Genomic DNA, 20,934 nt, shown 5'->3' with positions numbered 1-20,934 from the left:
ACACATTTACTGGCAGACAGAAAAACTGATTCTCTTCTCCCACTTTCCGAATTAGATTTCTAAGCACTGGCACGGGGTATGAGAGTCAGCTGCCATCAGTGGAGCCATACAGGGAGCACATTTTCAATCACAGGTTTAGAACACTGGCTCCCAGGAGAATGGAGGCATTCAGCATTTCTTAATAGTCTGTACTTTCCCAGGAGAGACTAAAATGAAATGCAAGTGCACTGCAGAACCTCTGGAAATGCTTAAATGAGAAGGGAAGCACCTCAGTGAAGCAGACTAGAATTGCATCTGCAGAAGTAAATCTCTGTGCCATGGATTTTACAATCACCTTACAAAGATGTGTGGAAATTGAATCTTAACTGACAGACAGGACATAAAAATGGTTTAAAGGAGATGCCTTGTTTCCCCAAAGCTTGCCATGATGTTACCATTTTTCTTTCTACAGATTTGCATAGCTGAACTTGCTTTCACCAAATCTTTTCATGTCAATGACTATTTCAATCACTGATTCATTTCACTGAAGTTAAAAAGAGAATCCCAAATGCACAGAAAAAACTCACCATACACACACATATATATACATATAACCACAACAAAATACACATACCAGAAATGACCTTGGGTTTCTTAGCCATATATTCCTTCCATTTCTTGGTGCTCAGCTGAGCAGGAGATGGGATCAATACACTGCTTACATTACATGGCAATGTAAACAAAGCACCCACCTAAATAAGGAGACCAAATATAAGACATGCAATATTAGTGAAACCTGTTTTACATTTCATTCTTGAGCTACTGATTTGGCACTATTTCAAATCTATTGGAATTGAAGAAAAACATCTCCACTTAACATATCTGTCATTCATATCAATCAAAATGGAACTCCATTTGACACAAAAGCTGTAAAAATTGTTTACTTTTTGATTTAATTGAGAGATCATTAACTGCTGAATTTTCATTTCATACATAAAACTTATTTATTATGTATTGCAAGTGTCTACATAACCAGGCTACAAACGTTTTTGTAGTGCAGTATCCAGAATGAAAAGTGAATTCAAAGATAATAGTTGCCATCAGTGATTCTGCATTCCTAAGAAAAAAAATTTTTTTCCTTCCTACATATTATCCTAGTCCCTCAACAAGATACTGGATTATGTTTATGTTTCTACATAGACTTCAGATCAAAAAGCACTAACAGAAAAATTGCAGACATATTTGAATTCTCAATCAATAAAGCAATGCTATTACAGGTATTAGAAAAGCCTATGAACAAGCAATATTTCCAGTAGCAGAGTGTAAAAATTCCTATGAGAAACTGTTCTTTTATATATATTCAATTCAATATGAGCAGACTCTAAAAAGCAACCTGAAAACATGTTTTCACTGTTTGGGCTCTTCTTTAAAAAAACTAGTAGAAATGCAAGCCTTTTGGTTGTAAAAGATGTATAACCAAGTGTCCAGTGTTCTTAAGTAAAATGAAGATTACCTGGGATATTTACCAATATAAAATCATTTTAAAAAATACTTTGAGTACAGCATTTGAAAAAGGACCTTTTCCTTTTCTGGCTAAGTTAATGGAGAACAGAGTAGCAGGGCAGAAAGAGAGTTATTAAAAACCCAAATAACAAACTGAAAATGAAACATACATCCTGATAATGGGATACAATCTTCACAGTAAACAAAAAACATATGTTATTCATAATAACTGTATCACCATTTTCAAAGTGCAGGTTTTGTTTTGAATGGCACAGATGTATTTTATAAACACTAAAAAACTTTCCTAAACAAGATGTATTACCTTGCATGTAAAGCAGATAGAATGTTCAGGAAAAACAACTTCAAACTAATACTGTGGCTATGAATAATCTCACTATCATTCCAGGGCAGAGGAGGGAAGGAAAAATAGGACTGTAAATGTTTCATGAAATCTTTTTATCCAAAATCAGAATATGCACATATAAAATAAAAAAGCTTACCATTTCACAGTAGCTAGATTTTTGTAGGCCACATAGATGCCTGTCTTTTGCTAAAAAAAAACAATACCTCAACAATGACAGTACAGGAATTATCTGTCAGGATAGGATTCAAAAATAGAAAATGCTTTAGGAGATTGAAACAGCTTAGACAAAGAAAAAACTGTTCAGTGGATATGTATAGCACGGATCATTGAAATCCATGTTTGCTTTAGAATTAAATATTGAAGAAGCTTAGACAGACACTAGGTTTAAAAAAAAAAACATTCTGTGTCTTTTATAGGCAATATACATTTCTTTATTTTTCTGGTATACATAAAAAGTTTTTACCTTGCCAGAGAGAGAAGAAATCTGGTCCAAAAGCAGTGTAGATGCCTCCTTGGTACTCTTTCTTGACAGGCTCCTGAACAGAACAGTTAAGGAACATCATCTTCACAAAGAACTATGCACCTCTTTTTTACAAATCAGGTGACCATCATATTTGAAAGAAGCATTGCAAGCATCTAATTTTGGATACTACAGTATTACAAAACATTAAAATTCACCTTCCTAGGTAAAGTGATACATTTGAAAATGTTATATGACAAAATAGTCCTCTGACATCTCTATTATAGGCAGACAGAAACAGATATATAAGTATTCAAAATCATAGCAGGCTTACACATCCTAAGGCATTATTGGTACACCAAGACTAGTACCAAAAGCACATACTTTTAAAAACTAATGGCAACATATCTCAAGATCTCTGCAGCACACTCACTCAGAGAACTCCTCTGCTAAACCTTGCCACAAATTTTGCCATTGCACAATAAAAACACAGTTTGTAGACAAATGTTCCTATATGGTGAAGCATGCTATATTCATTCATTAGAAAGGCTTGAGGCCTTTTTTAAACTTTAACAGAATAAACATTTCTCTATTCATTTCCCACAAAGATCATGCACATCAACAGAGAAATTATATATGCAATAATATCAACAACACATGGTTATTGCTAATGTAATTAGCAACAAAAAATGCAGTTGTGAAGGATCACTATGACTATTTTGGCAGGCTAGAATGGAATGAGCCCTCAGCTATCCTCATTTGGCTGTTGCTTGCATGTGTAGATGCTGATCTTTTTCCTTCTGCTACAGACAATTACCAGTAGTAGTTTATATCCTTAAAAAAAGGATACAGCTCAAACTCCAGGTCTGATACAAAAATGGAAGGTAGATCAGAGAGCACCACCATCTGTAAAAATTCCAATGCAGGACCATAGTAATGAAAAACCTGAAAAAGAGATCAAACATATATGTAACACTATATATAATTTATATCAGCAGAAATTCCTCAAGTGCTTGGCTAGAGTCATTAGCCTTGGAATAGCATCTGAAAGGAATAGAAACAAGGAGAAAGGAATATAGAAACATTTCACAACATCATAACAAATTATATGAAAAAAAAGGAAGGTATTTAATTTTTTTAAATAAATCTGACTTTACAGACTGTCAACAATGTGCATCAAATGAATTCTAACTCTTATCCAAAATAAAATAAGATCTACCAGGAACAGACAAATGCAATACAAAATGCACATGTTTTAACAGTGAAAATGAACTCCAAACTGATACAAATTTTTGCTCATTTACCAATAATGCTTATTTTTGTTTACATCAACACATACAATTCTGTAGATCTCATCAATTATCTACTTCCAGTAGAAAACATGAAACAGCAAGAGTGTAATAAAAAACCAAACTCAAACTTTGAAAATTAAGTTAGGGTTAAATAAACACAGAACTCATAATTCAACTATTTTGAGTATTAAACTGAACAAAGTATTTCTACTTGAAAAAAATTTGCTATTGCATTTCTAAGAACAAACAGATGAAGTTTTAAGGATCTGCTTTGACAACACAGATGTACAAAAGAAATATTCCTCAATTTTATCCAGCCTTCTACACTGAACTTTCAGTGCTGACTAGGGTTTCCCCAATTACTAATTTTCTCTGGAAAGTAAAATAGATTAATTCTAAAACTCAGAGGAAGAATAATACTTGCTTCTGGCAAAGTATCAGTATTCCTTGATTGCCATTCTTTCTTAGCAGCAAAGCAAGAACTTAAATTTGCAGTCCTGAATGTCTTGGCTGAAGTGCTCTTTATACAAAATCCTGGAAAATCCACTCCCGATCCAAACTGGAAAAAAAAGAAGACAATAAATGTGTCAAAAAGAGGTAAAAATTATTTCTCTTTAGCCAGTTAGATGTGTTATTATTTTTAACAATTAATATTATTTTATCAGAACTGTAAAACTATGAAAAAATACAAAACTTAGATAAACAACTATTAAATCCAAAATAGTAATACTGAAAATGAAAACAATGTCACAAATCTCTTGGGTTTTGCAGAAATATTAGATATATGCTGGCAACAATGACTTACACTTACATGACAATGATTTGTGATAGATACAAAACAACACAATTTTGAACAGTAAATTTTAAGAAAAATATTTTAGAGGGGAGCATCTGGATTTCTCAAGTTCAGATCTTGATGCATTCATCTTATTTATCATTTCATCCTGCCACCTATGCAGACACATTGCACATTACCTTTGAATTACATGGCTGAAACCAAACTTGGCCCAAGGAATAAAATGCACTGCACAATAAATGTTTCAAATGAGTTACACAGATGCTTTAAAAAATAATCACTGCAATAATATAAGTTATTTTACCTTTCTTTCCCATATCTGAATCTTTCCTCTCCAGAGTTCATTGAAATCAATGGTATTCATTATATCATCTGAAGATACAAAGTCTGCTGACAGATAGTCTGCAATCTTTTGCCAGCTACTGTAAAAATATCAAAGAATTATTCTTATTGAATTTAGTATAACAAAAAAAAAAAATGCAGTGCAGTCTGACTGAATTTACCTATGATCTCTTAGTACTGAACATTCTTGTGTATGTCAAGACAGACAATAAAGCTTTATAAAAGCTTTATATTCCACAAAGTAAAAAAATATTATAGAATTGCTCGTTCAGGCTCAGTAAAGGAAGTTTGTTCATATGCTCCATGAAAGTGACAGCAAAGAACTTTAACATCAAGTAGGACTGGCAATGGCAGCTGCAAACACAACAGTAATGTTGGGTGCTGGAAGCTGCAGCAAAGCCTGGCAGCCACCAGCAGGGCTGTCAATGGTCTGCCTGCCTGGTTTGTAGTTAACCTTCTAAATGGAGATATTACTGCAGCACAAGCATTATCCAAATTCAACAAGAGAGAGGACAGCCAGTGTCTGTGGGTTCTGCTGGCAGTCTGTCTTCTAAGGGGAATCAGCACCATCAACAGAACAGGAAGAGTAAGTGAAATAGCTTCCATCAGAGATCTTCTATACCCAAATAATCTCACTTTACCTAAAAAGCAGCAGAAAAATTTATACAGTCAAAAGCTGGGATATCAATGAGATCAAGTGTTTGTGGAAGACACTGAGTAACTTTCTTGTCCTCCACATATCTCAGGAAATACTATATAGTAGGTATATTGCTTATTCTATCCAAGGATTGAACATTCACCTTTTTAAACAGTTTTATTAATTTGGGATTAATCTTAACCACATATTCTATAAAACAAATTTCAAATCTTTTGGGCATGGAGGGGCAGGAAAGTGGAGACCTTTGCCAAGTTGTTCAGTATCCACACAATCATTTACTTCATGGGATAAAAACCTCAAATCACTGTGGTTTATATGGTGAGATATATCATGGCCTTTATATGTCAATTAGAGGAGGACAATAAGTAAATTACTGGACTTAATTTCAACTTGAATTAATAGTCTCAGTAACTCTTCATACTAACAAAATCTTGGAAAGCATACAGGAAGTAATAGAGTATTTATACTCCATTTTCAAAAGGGACAAATGAGGCACTCTACTTTTCCTCCCTGAAATATAATACCAAAGGTAATATAAAATTTAAAGTAAAACCAATAGTAATATGGATTCATTAAAAAAAAAAAGTCTGGAAAGCTATAATCAATATACAAGTTAGCCCACAACATAATACAATGTGAAAACATTGTATGCACACTGAACCCATGGAAAGGGAAAATATTTTACTCTTTGCTTTCACAGAAAACAAGAAGTGCAGAGGAATGGCTTTTTTGCCTGCTTCTCTGGTTAGGGCATGCATTTACCATAAATCAGGATGAGTCATTTGTCCCCCCATACAATAAGAGATGACTAATTTATGTATTTTCAAAGCACACATGTAAAGTATTCAACATGCTGCTTTTATTTCAACCCACTGATCTATGCTAACACAAAACAGAAGTGACCTTGTTTTAGCCCTGAAACAAATGCCATACCCTTTAGCATCACTTGCTGCAATAGTGATCTGTGCAGAGTGCCACTCTCTCAAGTGCTTCAGGGCACCTATAGCAGGTAAGCAGTCCTTTAGCTTGGGTCCATCACATTCAACAGCATGCAGGATTACATCAACCATTGCTCTGCCTATAAAAGAGTTGTGAATGACTCAAAGTATCATAATTCAGTAAATTATTCAGAAATTTAAAGATAAAATAGTATTGGTTATCACTGATTGCACTAAAATCAGCAAAAATATCAAGTAACTTCAAGATTTTAAAATGCTTTTCACACATTTGACCCATCTCTTGCTGCTCCTCTTAGATGAACACAAAGTATTTCACTATTCCCTCAGTGACAGTGGTTCTGTACCTTTCTCCTCTCTCACTCAGCAATGATAGATGAGATGTCTTCTGTAACTAGGCTACCTCATTTTCCTACTTTTAACATTTAAACTGTTCTTTTTCATTCTTCTTGAGTTTCCTTGTTATCCCAAATCAACTTCTACAACATTATATAAGCATAACATGCAAGGTGATATGTATGTCCAGTTCACAAAATCTGAATCCAACAGTTCTGATGCATTTTCCCTCTTATTTTCTTGGCTCCCACCCACAAGCAAGCAGCTGTCAAATCAGATTAAGTCTGATAACAACATCTTCCTTTTTTTTTATAAGAAACTTCCTTTGTTGAGTTTTTTATTGCTTACTGTCTATGATTACTTTGGTGCCATTTCATATGGATAAATTTATTATATAGATAGATTTTTTTAAACTCTACTGAACTACAGCCTGCCAAAGGAACAAGCAGCAAACTAGTCCTCAGGATGATCTGTAATGGCAACCATGCTCAACTTCCTAAACTGTCTTCAAGAGCTGCATTAAGGTAATTCAGCTACCAATCTAACATTCTCTGAACTTTTCCATTCACTATGCTTTTACTAGGTGAGTTTTTAGATCAGTAACTAACAAGATAAACTCCAATGAGATTAGTTTTTAAAGACAGATTACCTGGGGCAGGCAATTTATCAGCTAATTGATGCAGACTTTCAGCAGCTTCATCATAGATACTAAAAATTAAGAACAACATGTTTGGTACCAAAAAATGAACAAAGTCACTGAGAAACAAAAAGTTACAACTAATGAATGGTACCTGATGTAAGTATATTACATCTTTAAAACTCTGCACAAACATACCTAGGATATGAGAAATCATCTCCTCTTTTACTAAGACAGAAGCAGGCCTAGTGGCATCAAAATAATCTGCAGTAAAACTGGAAGTAGGATTCAAGAGCAATTAGCAAGAAATGTTTGTATATATACTGTTGGCTGCTAGGAAACTGTTCAGTTATCCAATAAAAATCATCTGAAAAAAAAATTAAAGCTATGCTAAACAAAATAAAAGTATTTTCAGTATTAGTAGGGGATTGTTCATAGTTAACTCTTGCTTTGGTAGTAACTCTCACTTGCTAAACTTTTTTGATCCCCTTGGGTCATCACTGTTAGATGTCAGATCCCTGTTCTTCAAATAAAAACAGCAATGTACATACTCAGTCAGAGACAGTGATTCCTGACTGTTACTGTCATCTTCCTCAAAATTTTGTGTGGTTCCCAGGTTCTCTTCAATGCTTGCTTGGTGAGAGTCTTCACTTTTCTGTGTGTCAACACTTATTTCCTCCCAGTCAGAACTGCAGAACTAATCAAACAAAAAGACTTAAATTAGCAAAAAGAGTTTTGAACAACACAGTTTTATCTTGTTCTACAGTCAGGCAGATGGTTGAGGAACTTTTACTCTAAAAAAGTTAAGTCTTACCTGATAATAACCACAAATGACATGACTTGCAAAATACCATTTCTTTGCACCTGGAGTACCAGCTACTGAGCATGCTGCAAAGAGATAAAACAAATGTTTAAATTAATTCACTACAATCTGTTATTCCTATTATAACAAACATCTATGTTAAAAGACTCTGTAGTTATTTAATGTGCAACAATTACTTGAGTTCTACTTTCCCTTGGCATAGTAATTAAGTTCTAAACATATTAAGGTGTAGGTAAGTGTTTTGGGAATTGTCTATTACTGACCCTCTGACTGGTAGTAAGTAAGAAAACATTTCATCTTTTCTCTGTTCTGGGTAACATTGCTTTGTTTTTGCATGATCTGTATCAGATCTGAACTAAGTAACACCTTTCATAAATATGATTTAGAGTTCACAAAATGAGATGTTCTATCAATAGTTCTATGCAATAAAAAGCAGAGAAGCTGAAAACAGCCTAACGTTCCCATCTCCAGGAATTTTAAGATCTTATAGTGGTTTTCCCACGTGAATCCCAATTATATGACATATGTGACAAGATGAGCTTATAAAAGTAGATATCCAAACCAATTCAAGAACTAAGAAAGGGCATTTTTAATTTTAAAAGAAGCACAAAACAACAAAACACAAACACGCAGCCCTTAAAAGTACTAAACCAAATCTTAAGAAATCTATTCAAAGGTGAAAAACTGATTTCATATTCGTGGATTAAGGTTCTGAATTATTACCCAACAGACAAGTACTGGGTCCACTGAAAAAAATTGTAAGATATTATAGAAGAAATTAAAATATCACGCTTCCCACTGATTTGAGAAACAAGCCCTTTCCTACTCTTCCTTACTCAGGTGGACTGAAATTTGTCAACTCTCCAAAACTTTTCTCCTTCATTTCTCACAATCAATCTAATCATCTCCTAATACCTTAGCTGTTAAAATGTTGTAAATTCTCCACAGAAACAGGAGCAGCAGGAACAGGCCCACACCACAGCAAATGGGTTTACTTAAATTTCTGACTTGTTTCCCCTAGCAGAACAAGCACAGGCCAATTCCTTGATAACACTTGCCCTGCCTCACACCTACCTACATCACAACAAATACATGAATTGCCATGTTTACCTGGGAATGTGCTCACATCTGCATTTACAGATGCATTGCAACTTTCTTTCAGGAACTGATATATGTCTGCAGCAGACCCAGCTATGAAAAAAAAAAAAAAAACAAGCTTAAAGCTACAAATTATGGAATGATGCATTATTAAATCTTACTTTCTTGCAAATACAGTATGAAGTTGTCATATTAGAAAGTGAATTTAGGGGATTAGTGGGATTGGTTGGGGTTTTTAAAAGAACTATCACCTGCAGATTTGCAGTTTAAGAAAGGTAAATTTTCCTAAACTCTCCTTTGAGTCCAGCTTAGGAACGCATTACGGAGTTACACGGCATCATCGCAACAAAGCAGGAACCCCGGGAAGTTCCCACAGGTTAAAGGCACAAACACTTTCAGCGTGAAAGCAGAGGGGCGTTTAGGGAGGGAAGAGCCGGGAGAGCGCCACGGACACCGGAGCAGCGCCCGCCCGCCCGCCCGCCGGGACCGCGGCCCCAGCCCAGCCCAGCCCGGCCCCGCGGTACCGGCCCCAGCCCAGCCCAGCCCGGCCCCGCGGTACCGGCCCCTGCCCCGCGGTACCAGCCCAGCCCGGTCCCGGCCCCGCGGTACCTGCGGCGGTCGCAGCCGCGGGCCCGCCCTGGGCCCGGCGCTCGGCCCAGCTCAGGAGCAGCACGTAGCGCTCCATGGCGGCCGGGCCGGGCCGGCGCCGCTCCGAAGCTCCCGCGCTGCCGCCGGGCCCGCCCCCGCCGGGCGCTTCCGCTTCCCGCAGCCCAGCGGCGCCGGCCGCGCCCCCTGCGCCCCGCCGATGGCGAGCTACAGCCGGGCGGCCCAGGTGAGCGGCCACGGGCCCGGGGCCCTGAGCCGGCGGCGGGCACCGTGAGCGCCCCGCGGCTGCCCTGTGCCCGCCCCGGTGCCCGCCCCGAGGTGCCGCTGGCGGGATCGCTGTGAGCCATGGCTGGGCACGGGGACTCCGCCGCTGCCGCTGTGCGCGGCCCGAGCGCGGCGTGTGGGGGAGCTGCGCCCTTCGCCGGGAGGGAACAGGCCTTGCGCATTAAATATCCTGCAGGATGCTGCGGTTCAAGGAGCGATAATGGAAGCCTGCAGTAAATCTGCATTTCTGAAACAAAGCCCTCAGGGCCAGTGACCTGTCAGTGGTGTCAGGCGTGTCCATCGCACTGCGCTGGGGGTATCGCGGTGCTCCGTCCTTTTAAAGGTTATTTGGAGGGGGTGGTGCTGCATTGCAATATTTCTTCTAGTATTTTTGTATGTAAAAGAAGTGTCGATTTAATTAAGGAAGACAGATTGCAGTAGTGTGAGCTTTTCCCGTGGTGAGTACTGACCCTCTTTCTTTTCAGCAATGGGCCACCTTTGCCAGAGCCTGGTACCTCCTCGATGCGAAGATGCAGCCCCCAGGAAAGATAGCAGCTGCCACTGTCCTCAGACTGGAAGGCAGACATAAACCTATTTACCATGCACTAAGTGAGTATTGCAGTGGATGAAAGCAAGTTTGCTTTTCTTCACATGCATGTCTCTTCCAATTTCAGTTTTAAATTCAAGCCTGGTGTAAAAGATTACATTTTTCAATTGATTATAAATTATAAATTTATTGGTTTTCTTTCTCATCTTTTTTCATCATACCCCCCCCCCCCCACAACCTAATGTTGTTTCCTTACCAATACGTATAAAGGATGTTATGAGTTTGTAATTTATTTTGAGTAACTGAATTACAGTGTGTTGTTCTTTCATTTTTTTTTTTAAAACCTCAGAACATGTTTTCTTGATCTTAAATGTTAAGAATTAGTTCACAGTGCACATAAAGAAACATCTGAATGTTTCCTTTCGGTAGGTGCCAGGACCACACTCTTTGAGTGCTTCATTCTCACTAAGGTGCAAAGAAGTTCTGTTCTCATGAGGCAGTGGGCACAAGCTGAGACACAGGATACTCTGAAAATCTGATATTTTTTACTGTGAGAGTAGTGGGAAGTCGTTGCCCAAGAGGTTGTGAAGTCTCCATCTGTGATTTTCAGGAGCTGGTCCTACTTTGAACACAGGGTTTAGATGACACGACCTTCAAAGGCCCTTTCTGCCTCACACATTGTGTTGAGAGGAGGTTGGACTTGTTGGATTCTTAAATGGGCAGCAGTCATTGTTGAAAGGTACCTTGTTTAAATAAAACCATCATTTTGTTTTTCTGAAAATTAGAGATTCAGCTATAAAGATGCATCTGTAATCCTATTCATTACCTGTGGTACTGTCGTGCCTGTCTCATGGGGATAAGCATTTTATAAATAATAAAAAGTTGGTCTTTCACACCAGTGGTACAGTGTTTCCTGTTAGACCCATGCAAATTTTTCCTGAGACATTACTGAAACATAAAGGAAGCCTTGAAGTTGGACCATATATGTTGAAGGATTTGTAGTGTTGTAAAGACTTAAAAATTTCAGAGTTCTGCTGTTGCAAATTTTGTTGTATCCACAAGATGTCACTGGAGACTTAAGGCTGTCTTGAGAAGTAAAGCAGATGCTGAGAGGAAAATGTTTTTGTTATTACCATGTGCCAACGACCCCTGATACTTTTATGTCTGTGAAGTTACAAAGTCTTGGAAAGTATTTCAAGGATAACTTCATTTTGTTTAGAATATTCTGTAAATCAGTACTAATTGCTTTACAGAGGTTGACACCAATTGGTTGGTTGCTACTACTGAGACATTTAGGAGAGCAGAGTATGTAGGAGCTTGTGGTTTAAGTACTTGATGTTTCTTTTGATTCTTTTTTTGAACTAACAAATATTTTAGTGTCTGTGAGCTAACAATTCATCGGACAAAGTAACATCAGGGAGATTTTTTTGTTGCTTTGTTTTTAATTTGGTATTAATATTTGTTAATTCAGTGTTCATATAATTGGAAGGCTGTTGGCAGAAATTTCCTTAAGATGAGCTTATTGTGTCATCTTCCCAACCAAAACCCAAAAAAATCACAAAGTCCAGTGTCAGTTCCCTGATATTTATGAAGACATACAGTGTTTTTAGTACTGAACTGTCAGAAGTGAAAGGCTGCAGCAACAAAGATTTACAACAAAGTGTAAATTGCATTTGCAATACAGCTGTAATTGAAAGTGGAATGTTAAAAGAATACAAGATTAAAAAATAATAAAAAACTCTAGTTGTGAAACCTTGATTAATTACATGGTCCTATAAAAAATACATGGTCTATTTAAGCCCTGCTTTGTATAGCTGCTTTGTTCCCTACTCAGAAATGTTTAATCAAGTGGGCCTCTTCAAATACCTGTGTTCTAATGTGGTGATGCAAATGAGGCTGAACTTCAGACAAATTTTCACTTTAGTTGAATGGGTGGTTGTAGATTATACAGATGATCAAGATCATTACTTCTGAAATTAAAAACTACATCTTTTCTCATATTTATGTGATAATAGAGGTTTTGTTAGCATTTTATTACTCTAGAAGCCCTATTAAACTGACAGTTTCTGGCAGGGTGTTACTGATAGACTATAAATTTTGCAATTAAAGAACTTCTGATGTTAACGTTGCTGATATAACTCTAAACATAGGTGTATGTGCTGTAACATTCACTCCTGTTTGATAGATGAAAATTTGGTGTTTTTCCCAACAGGGCTGTTGGGGGTAGTGTTTTTAGGGCATTTCTCCCCTGCCATTTCCCTTATTGCTATATTTTTGTTTGTTTTATATATTTAGCCTGAGAGTGTTACTATTTAATAGAAGTATTTTACTTAGCCAAAATGTTCAGCCCTTCAAAAAACACAGACACTGTTTTTATGATAAAGTAAAATAACTTTTTTTTTTCCTTAATATAGGTGCATATGCAGCATAAGGTGTTGGATAGCATAGATATTTTCCTGTAAGCCAGATTTCCAGACCTTAGCTGAATAATTGCAACAGTTTAGTCATCTGGCCTGATGCTGTTTTATCTGCTTACCTGCCTTCTAACCCTATTTTATGAAAGTTGTATTTATATGCTACTGTTGATGTATTGCACACATAATAATTGTTAATTTGATTGATTTCCTCTGTGGTTTTCTTTAATATTTTCCACTTAATTCTACCTTGTAGATGACTGTGGAGATCATGTTGTCATAATAAATACAAGACATATTGCCTTCTCTGGTAACAAATGGGAACAGAAAGTATATTCTTCACATACTGGGTAAGCTTTATAGTAAATAAAGCCTATGGTAATGAGCTTGTGGTGAATTTCAAGCCATATTTTCTTAGTAGTTGAAGTTTTTTTAGCATAATGCTTTAGAAGGGAATTCTTGCTTTAACTTTTTTTTTTTTTGTTTGTTTGCATGTGTTACGATGTTTAAAATGGTGTAAACCTTTTTCTTCCTTTTTACTTTCCTTTTTGTTGTTCTTTTTGTGGTTTTTTTAATGCTCAGTGGATGTTGCTAGGGAAATAATCTAACTCAAAAGTAGTCTGAACAATTGAATAAGTTAATACATTTGGTGAATGAGGTTGTGTCTTATGTTAGCCTCTGAACCCAGTGATCTGGACTATTCTGTCTACTGTGTAGTAGAAGGTATTTCTATTGGCACTACACATTATATATATATATATATATATATACATACAATCACAAACTTTAATTACTTTATCCTACCATGACTTTTTTTACCTAACAGAAAATACTGAATCAGAGGATGAAAAAAAATTGGAAAATGAAATGCTTTCAAGCTGTACTGATGTACAGTACAGCTAGTGTACTAGTGTAAAATATATTATTCTGGCAGACATAGCTTGTTTACAGTAGAGAGTGCAATAATCAATTACAGATGGGTGTGGATGATCAATTCAGTGCTTCTGTTTTATACAATGATACTAATACATAATTTCTGTGTCACAATATATCCAATTGAGAGATTAATAAATCACACTGAGAAAACTAGTTTTGCTAGAACTAATGGTGCAATCCTAAAATTCCTGAATTGCTGAGAAATTATTGTTCAGAGGTGATGGAAATTATTGTGTGCTATTTTTTTGTCCATCTCTCCTATAACCTAAAACTTTCTCTAAAAACTTAACATTAAAGCACTTGCTTCAGTACCTAAGTTGATTTTGAGTAAGTAAAGTAAGTAAAAAGAATTAAAACCTTAAAACCAATACTTAAGTCCAGTGGACATGTCTTCATGATGCTAGGTCTATTTTCATTTTGCTTAGGCTGATTCCTAATAATGTAATTCAATCAAAATTAATACCAGCTTTACCTGACTTCCATGTATTTTCTTACTCTGTGCTATCATTCATTTAAAGCTTATGCACAGATCTAAATTAATGCAGCTTCAATGTGTCATATAAGCTTCAGAAAGATGGATCCATTGCAATAAAAATAGAATTTTATTACTGTAGATATGTGAAGTCTTCCTAAGATTTATTTAGAAAAGCAAGAAGATAATAAATACGGTTCAAAATGAATGGCTCTTATGTCAGCCACAGACTGATGGTGAGTCTTGATCATCTGGAAATATTTCAGAGTTCTGTGTATCTTATTCCTGTTGTATTGTGTAGCTGTTACAGTGTATTTAATAAGCAGTTTTAAAAACATATTCCTCTCCTTGTGAAGCACAAGGTTTTTCATATTCAAGTGAGTGAATAAGAAACCACAAATGGTGTTGAAATTAGATAGTTGGCAGGATAAATAAAATACAGGTTTTGGGCTCATGAGAACAACTTTGTTTTTTGAGGGCCTGTAATGCCATTACACCATTGTTCAAGATGTAGTGATACTTTTGTTACCATCATGCTTGAGTGTGTAGAATTAAGCTTGTATGTTTGTTTTGTTTCTCTAGTTATCCGGGTGGTTTCAAACAAGTGACAGCAACTCAGCTCCATTTGAAGGACCCAACAGCTGTAAGTATTTTTCCCTTCTTTTTAATTTGTGAAACTGGTTGGTTTCCTGTTAATTAGTTCTCCTAAACAAATGGGATCAGTTACCTGCATATCTAAACTTAATTTACAAACATTCTACTAGAGGGTTGTAGAAGCTTGGCTTGTGACACCATTTTTATAAACATTGTTTTCAGGATTAGATTATAAATTGTGTATTTTTGTCATTCTTCCATGCTGTCCAAAGGACCAAATAAAGCTTGTTTGCTTCACTAATTTTTCACTTATTTACTTCCTTTTAGTTTCAGGGGTCTGACCTTTCTCATAAGTGAACTGTCTCCAGTTTGAGTGAGCTAAGCTGTACTTGAGCTTAATGACCCTATTGCTTTTATGAGAACCATCAAGAGTAATGCTTATCTTTAAAAAGTTAGAAAGTGCATCTGCTTCTTCTTCCCAGTGCAATTCAACAGTAGGTTTTAAATGATGATATTTTTAAAAATCTTTTCTGCAATGTTGTGTATTCATGGTCAGTGAAAGAAATGGAAATGGTGATAATTTGAACCTAAGTCTCTTTACTGACTGTGTTAGACTATTGTATATTCTGAAATGCTGAACACTGAAAAGTGTTCATGTGTTTGTACTGATTAAAAAGATAGGGAGCCAGATACAAACATTTTGACAGTTATGAAATATTTTTTCTAGGGGTTTGAATTGACAGCATGGGAGGACTGAATTTTCTAAGTACTAATGTTTCAGAGCATGATACAAGAGATACACAGATATTAATAGATATTTATTAATGCTTTCAATCAGGTCACTTTATATATAAAATATAAAAGTTTTTCTTCCTTTACCTAGAGAAATTTTATCTGCTATAAAATTAATGAGTTTTATCCCTGATTTGGAAATCCTGGTTTGTCCCAAGTCTGCCTTATACAAGTGCTAGTACTCAGTGAGAAAGTGGTCTGCCATATGAATTTGCCTGGTTTCTGTTTTTACTGTCACAACTTCTTTAAATGAAATGAAACTAAATCCTACATTTCCATATAATATTCTGTCTAGAAATTTTCAAAACAAATGCTTTTGCAAACAGTCTCTGAGATAGTTGTATTTCCTTTGGAAATTACTGATAGTTCTATGTCTAAAATTGATTCTTCAGCCTATTTCATTTGAGCTTCAGGCAGATGCTGAGCACTGGGAGGCAGTATAACACAACTTGTTAGGGCATGAGAATTGGATGTTCTCTAAATTACCTTCTGGCATTTGTTCTGAAATACCTCTTTTATTGCCAGACTCATAGATGAATTTCTATGCAAACAGAAGAGGATTAAATGCATTGCCAAGAACTAAAGCATGTTGGACAAAGGCTCAGCAAATGATGATGTGGCTCAAGTCTTGGTCTAATTTAGCAGCAGACACTATTTTATTAACACAATAGTGGTGAGTCTTCAGCAATTAACTCTGTCATTCTATTGAAGATGGAGCATTCAGTTGCCTCTCTCATAAAGATATTTCAGACATGTTTTTATCATAATTAGTAGTAGTGGGTGGTAGTTTGGCAAGATACATTCTGTATGTGTAGCTGTAATGAGTTTTTATTGCTAGAATTGCTAGTTGAATTGTGTTGGTGTGAAATGCATTGGGATATGACAAAAATGGAAATTATGGGATCATGCTTTATTAACAGGTTTTATTTTTAGAACTAGCTTTTAAAACCTGAAGAAGTAGTACTGTAAAGAGAGCAGTGTCAGCCTAAGTAACATACAGATCTTCAAATCATAATCTGAATGACACGTAATTATTATGGAGACTTTTATAAATCACTTTATTTCACTTCCTTTCTCTTTTAATCACATTAATTTCAGTTCCTGTGAAGCCAGTGGAGTTAGGAAGGTTGTAGGAAGCAGGCTGTATATTCCTGTGGCATCCAGATCTTCATTTTGTAAAGTGTTGCTTCCACCCTGGAGGCTACTGCTCTTTCTCTGCACTTGGACTTAGTGCCTCCTGCTAATTCATCCTGGGGGTGCTTCATTGGATGAGTCATCTTTGCTTTTGGAAATAGTGCTGTTACAGAAATTAAGGCAGCAAATTAATGGAAGAGACTACTTCCAAGGAAAAGGATGTTGTAAACTTGCATGGTGCTACATAGAAATTTTGCAATGGGTTTGACTATTCTCAGTTTATATAAGACTTTCTTGAGTGTGTGTGTATATAGTATATAGCAGGAATGCTTAGCACTGTCTATTTACTTATATCTAAATTCAAACATGCAAATTCCCAAAATAAATATTTTTCTGTTAGATTTGTTTCTAGTATACAGTGTGTTTTAGGAAAACCTGGTTCACAGCTAATGGCTAGTTAAAAAGATTACAATGTGTAATATTGATGAGTAATTGATGCAAAATGCCATTGTTTATGCTTACATGGGAGGCTGAAAGCCCTAAGTGTAGTTGTCAGAATTTAGACAAAGTTTCTGAGTTACCACCTCTGATCATTTCTAGCTCCTTCCTAGACTGCCACCCTAGGAAGATTAAGTGATATTCTCACTTAATGGGGGCTGACCTCATTGTATCTGTTTTGCTAATTCTGTAGCTTTATGTTCCGTGCAGGTGGTAGTTGTATGTCAGACGGATTGTGCTGAATTTGAATTTGCATGTGCCTTTTTTCAGAGGGCCATAGGATGATTCAGATTGAAGAGAACCTGAGGAAATCTCTAGTCCAGCTTCCTACTCAAAGCAGTGTCAACTATTGGGTCAGATAAGGCTGCTAGGGATTTATCCAGACAGGTCTTGAAAGCTTCCTGTGGTAACTATTTGTAATCCATGACTTCTCTTCTTTGTTGAAAGGAATAAAAAACCTTACCTGTCCAGTCATAAGTGTCTGATCTCTGATGTATAATTTTGTCCCTGAGATTAGAAAAAGACTGCTTTCTTTTTTTTCCATTACTAAGTATCTTTCATGTTAATATGGGGCAGTGAATGCAAAAAGAAGTCTGCATATTTGATGTTTCATATAGAGCTTAAAGTTCCCTGTTCATTTTGCCAAGTTTTTCAGCAATTCAGAAAAATTTGGGTTTATGCAAGGGTGAAATTTACTTTTTAATAAAAAGTTACCAAAAATATATAGTCCTGCACATTTTTACCTTAAATACTTGTGAGTTCATTTGAGAGGCATGAGGAGGGGAGTGTCTCTGAATCTGTTTAAAATTTCTAGTGTTTTCAGTTGTCTGCTCTTCTGCAAAATAGCCAAGAATAGAACTCATCTATTGAAGTTGGCTGGGCTACTTAAGAAGTGCTTATTGAATAAAAAAAAAACAGCTTGTTCACATTTCTCTGACTTTGAATGTAAATTCTTGGACCACCCATAAGCAAAGGTATTAAATATGTTCTTTGGGTGCACCATGAAACTTTGTTGCTGTAGTTCAAAACAGCCACTCTGTTCACAGGTTAATAGAACACTAATATTCTGTATTGTAGCAGTAATCTCTTAGGATATAAGTGGGCAGACAGCATTAATTTCCATTGGAGGCTGCTAAAAAAATCTGATTGAAAGATTTTGTGTGTTTTCTTAGCCAGGACAAACTTGAAAATAAAGGAAATGGGTAAACCTTTAGATTTGCCATGTAGGTGTTTGGAATGCATAGAGGTTTGGGATTTTATGGCTTTTTAAAATAAAACTTGCAGGAGTTTTATTTTGCTGGAAAACTACTGATGGTCATGAAACTAGCACTTTAAAACTTAGACTTCTAGGTACTTGGTAAAGAAAGACTAAAAGATGTAGTTTTTTAAATCTTGGATTTGAGAGGAAGCAAAGATTACTTGAAAAAACCTGCTGGAAAAATCTTATAACTTTTCATTTAAATGCTTGCAAAATAATGTTGTCAGATCTAATCTGTAGAAGTGGATAGTAATCCTGGGAGGACAAAGTTTGATTTGTGATTTGAAAGGTAGGCAAAACTCGGCTTAATTTTTTTTTTCTGGCTGCATCTGAAACTTGACCCCAGAAAAGAAAAAGGAGAAATTACATTTGGCTGAGACCAAATGCGCAGTGAGAGGATTGACCTTTGCAGTATTCAGAGGCTGTATTGCCTATGACAGAGAAATGATGGGCAATAATTGTTCAGGATGATTGTTACCTGCTAGGGAGGATTATTAAATGAAGCAGGGTAGCTCTGTGGAGCTGGGAGGGAGCCTCCAGGGGTGTCAGGGTTTGGCTTTGTTCATTTGCTGGCACTGATATGAAGGGGTTTGAAATATTCTGATTCTCCTTTTGAATGCCCTTTAGCAACTGCTTGCACATACAGACTTGCTATTATATCTGCCTAATAATGGTCTTTTGAAGAAAAGCACAGACAGAAAGCATAGTTAAATCTTGCTATTTGTATTTGAGAACCTTTTTTTTTTTTTTTTTGCATCAGTAAAAGATAGTTGATAGAATAATATTTACAAGCTAGAAGTCAATTACTGAAACACTAGATGTAGTAGCATTTTCTTCTATTACTGGGGAGTAATGTTTTTTATGGAAGTAGAACAAAACTTCAAATACTGATTTAATAGGGACACAAATTAGTTTTGCATAGGGAGGAGAACATGCTATCTTGAAATGTTATCTGGAAACCTCCAGGTGATCTGAGTAAGTCTTAGAGCTGACTTGGTCATTTTCTTCACAGTGCACAATAATAAATGCTTGTATTAAAAGTCTTAATCTATTCCTTATTTTTGAGTCAAGTTAATAAATTAAAGAAAACATTAAACTTTCACATTTTTGTTAAGTGGAAAGCAGCAGTGGAAAGCCAAATGACAGGCATGTGCATGCAGGTTTAATTTATCTGTGACCAAATGATTCTTCTGGCAGTATTTTGTACATTCACTCTTGCTATACTGCTTGTACAACTGTCAGAGGTAGAAAGTTCTTCGTGTTGTATTTTATAATGTGTGGTGAAAAGAGCAGTATTGTATAGAGAACAGAAAACCATGGACTGGTAGAAGGAAGATGTGGTATACTGTACCTCCAAGTAACTGCTGTATCTCTTGAAATTCTCCTAGGGTTATTTTGGTATGCCTTGTAATTTTGTTTTCTCTGGAGCACTGTGGCCTTCCCATGTTCTAGAGTTGCTTCCTGTTGATGATTGGACTCAATTCAGCTGTTAGGGTAGACTGTCTTCTGGAAATTCAGCCAATTATTTTGTGCTTCTCAGTACTAGGAGTGGTATTGCTCTGTTGATTTCCATCTTTAAAGTATGTTTTATCTGGCAAAGAATCTTTCTCAGAATCTGTCTCCATCAAGCATAGTCTACAAATTGCACATAAGCCAAGGCCTGTCACAAAAATTGAAATGTTTAAGCTTCACAGTGTTTCAAATAAATTTAATTTATTTGTACTCATAAAATGTATTAACATGTTGTAAGGGACTGGAAGTACAAGACTTTTAATAAAGTTGACTTCAGATTTCTTCTAATTAGCCCTTTAAATTGGAGACTAAAAGAATAATGTCATATAACTGTGGTATTAAGAGCATGTCTGTGCTGCGATGCATAAATTAGCCAAGCTGAAAAAAAGGTATTGCTATATTCAAGATGACAATTGCAATTAGAGCCAATGTGAACTTAGTAATTAAAAAAAAAAAATAGGCAAACAGCATTCCAGTAGTGTAAAAATCCCCAAATACTAATGCTGGGGTGGCTGTGTACATCTGATGGAGAAAGTGTCATGGTCTTTAGGAGTAAGTATTTATGAGGATATGGAATTTTACACATTGCTAGAACTAAAGGTAAAGGACTGGGGGAGGAGGCAGTGAGAGTCCTTGAATAACTGAATAAACTGTTAAGCTGTG

General features: G+C 36.2%; 2 protein-coding genes across 4 annotated transcripts in view; one reads left to right on the top strand and one right to left on the bottom strand.

Annotated features, from left to right (window-relative positions):
• Positions 1-10,002, bottom strand: part of MTBP (MDM2 binding protein) — a 29,104-nt gene extending 19,102 nt beyond the window's left edge. The window contains exons 1-11 of one of the 2 annotated variants that reach the window (XM_079300106.1): positions 9,854-10,002; positions 9,257-9,337; positions 8,138-8,211; positions 7,875-8,020; positions 7,336-7,394; positions 6,328-6,472; positions 4,699-4,816; positions 4,023-4,157; positions 3,157-3,251; positions 2,310-2,382; positions 614-731 (exon numbers count right to left, since the gene is read on the bottom strand). In XM_079300106.1, coding sequence (XP_079156232.1) covers positions 614-731; positions 2,310-2,382; positions 3,157-3,251; positions 4,023-4,157; positions 4,699-4,816; positions 6,328-6,472; positions 7,336-7,394; positions 7,875-8,020; positions 8,138-8,211; positions 9,257-9,337; positions 9,854-9,929 — 1,120 coding nt within the window. In that variant the 5' untranslated portion in view covers positions 9,930-10,002. The remainder of the gene's footprint in view (positions 1-613; positions 732-2,309; positions 2,383-3,156; positions 3,252-4,022; positions 4,158-4,698; positions 4,817-6,327; positions 6,473-7,335; positions 7,395-7,874; positions 8,021-8,137; positions 8,212-9,256; positions 9,338-9,853) is intronic. The other variant, XM_079300107.1, reaches the window with a different exon arrangement.
• An 18-nt stretch (positions 10,003-10,020) lies between these two features.
• MRPL13 (mitochondrial ribosomal protein L13) overlaps positions 10,021-20,934 on the top strand; it is a gene marked incomplete at its 3' end in the record, with an annotated part of 29,445 nt that continues 18,531 nt past the window's right edge. For both annotated transcript variants that reach the window (XM_079300109.1, XM_079300110.1), the window contains exons 1-4: positions 10,021-10,076; positions 10,600-10,723; positions 13,332-13,425; positions 15,066-15,126. In XM_079300109.1, coding sequence (XP_079156235.1) covers positions 10,050-10,076; positions 10,600-10,723; positions 13,332-13,425; positions 15,066-15,126 — 306 coding nt within the window. In that variant the 5' untranslated portion in view covers positions 10,021-10,049. The remainder of the gene's footprint in view (positions 10,077-10,599; positions 10,724-13,331; positions 13,426-15,065; positions 15,127-20,934) is intronic.

The sequence above is a fragment of the Erithacus rubecula genome (assembly GCF_903797595.1).
Source record: "Erithacus rubecula genome assembly, chromosome: 3".
In the NCBI taxonomy this organism is placed as follows: Eukaryota; Metazoa; Chordata; class Aves; order Passeriformes; family Muscicapidae; genus Erithacus; species Erithacus rubecula.
The sequence above is the reverse complement of the archived record's forward strand: the minus strand, read 5'-3'. Positions and strand labels throughout refer to the sequence as shown.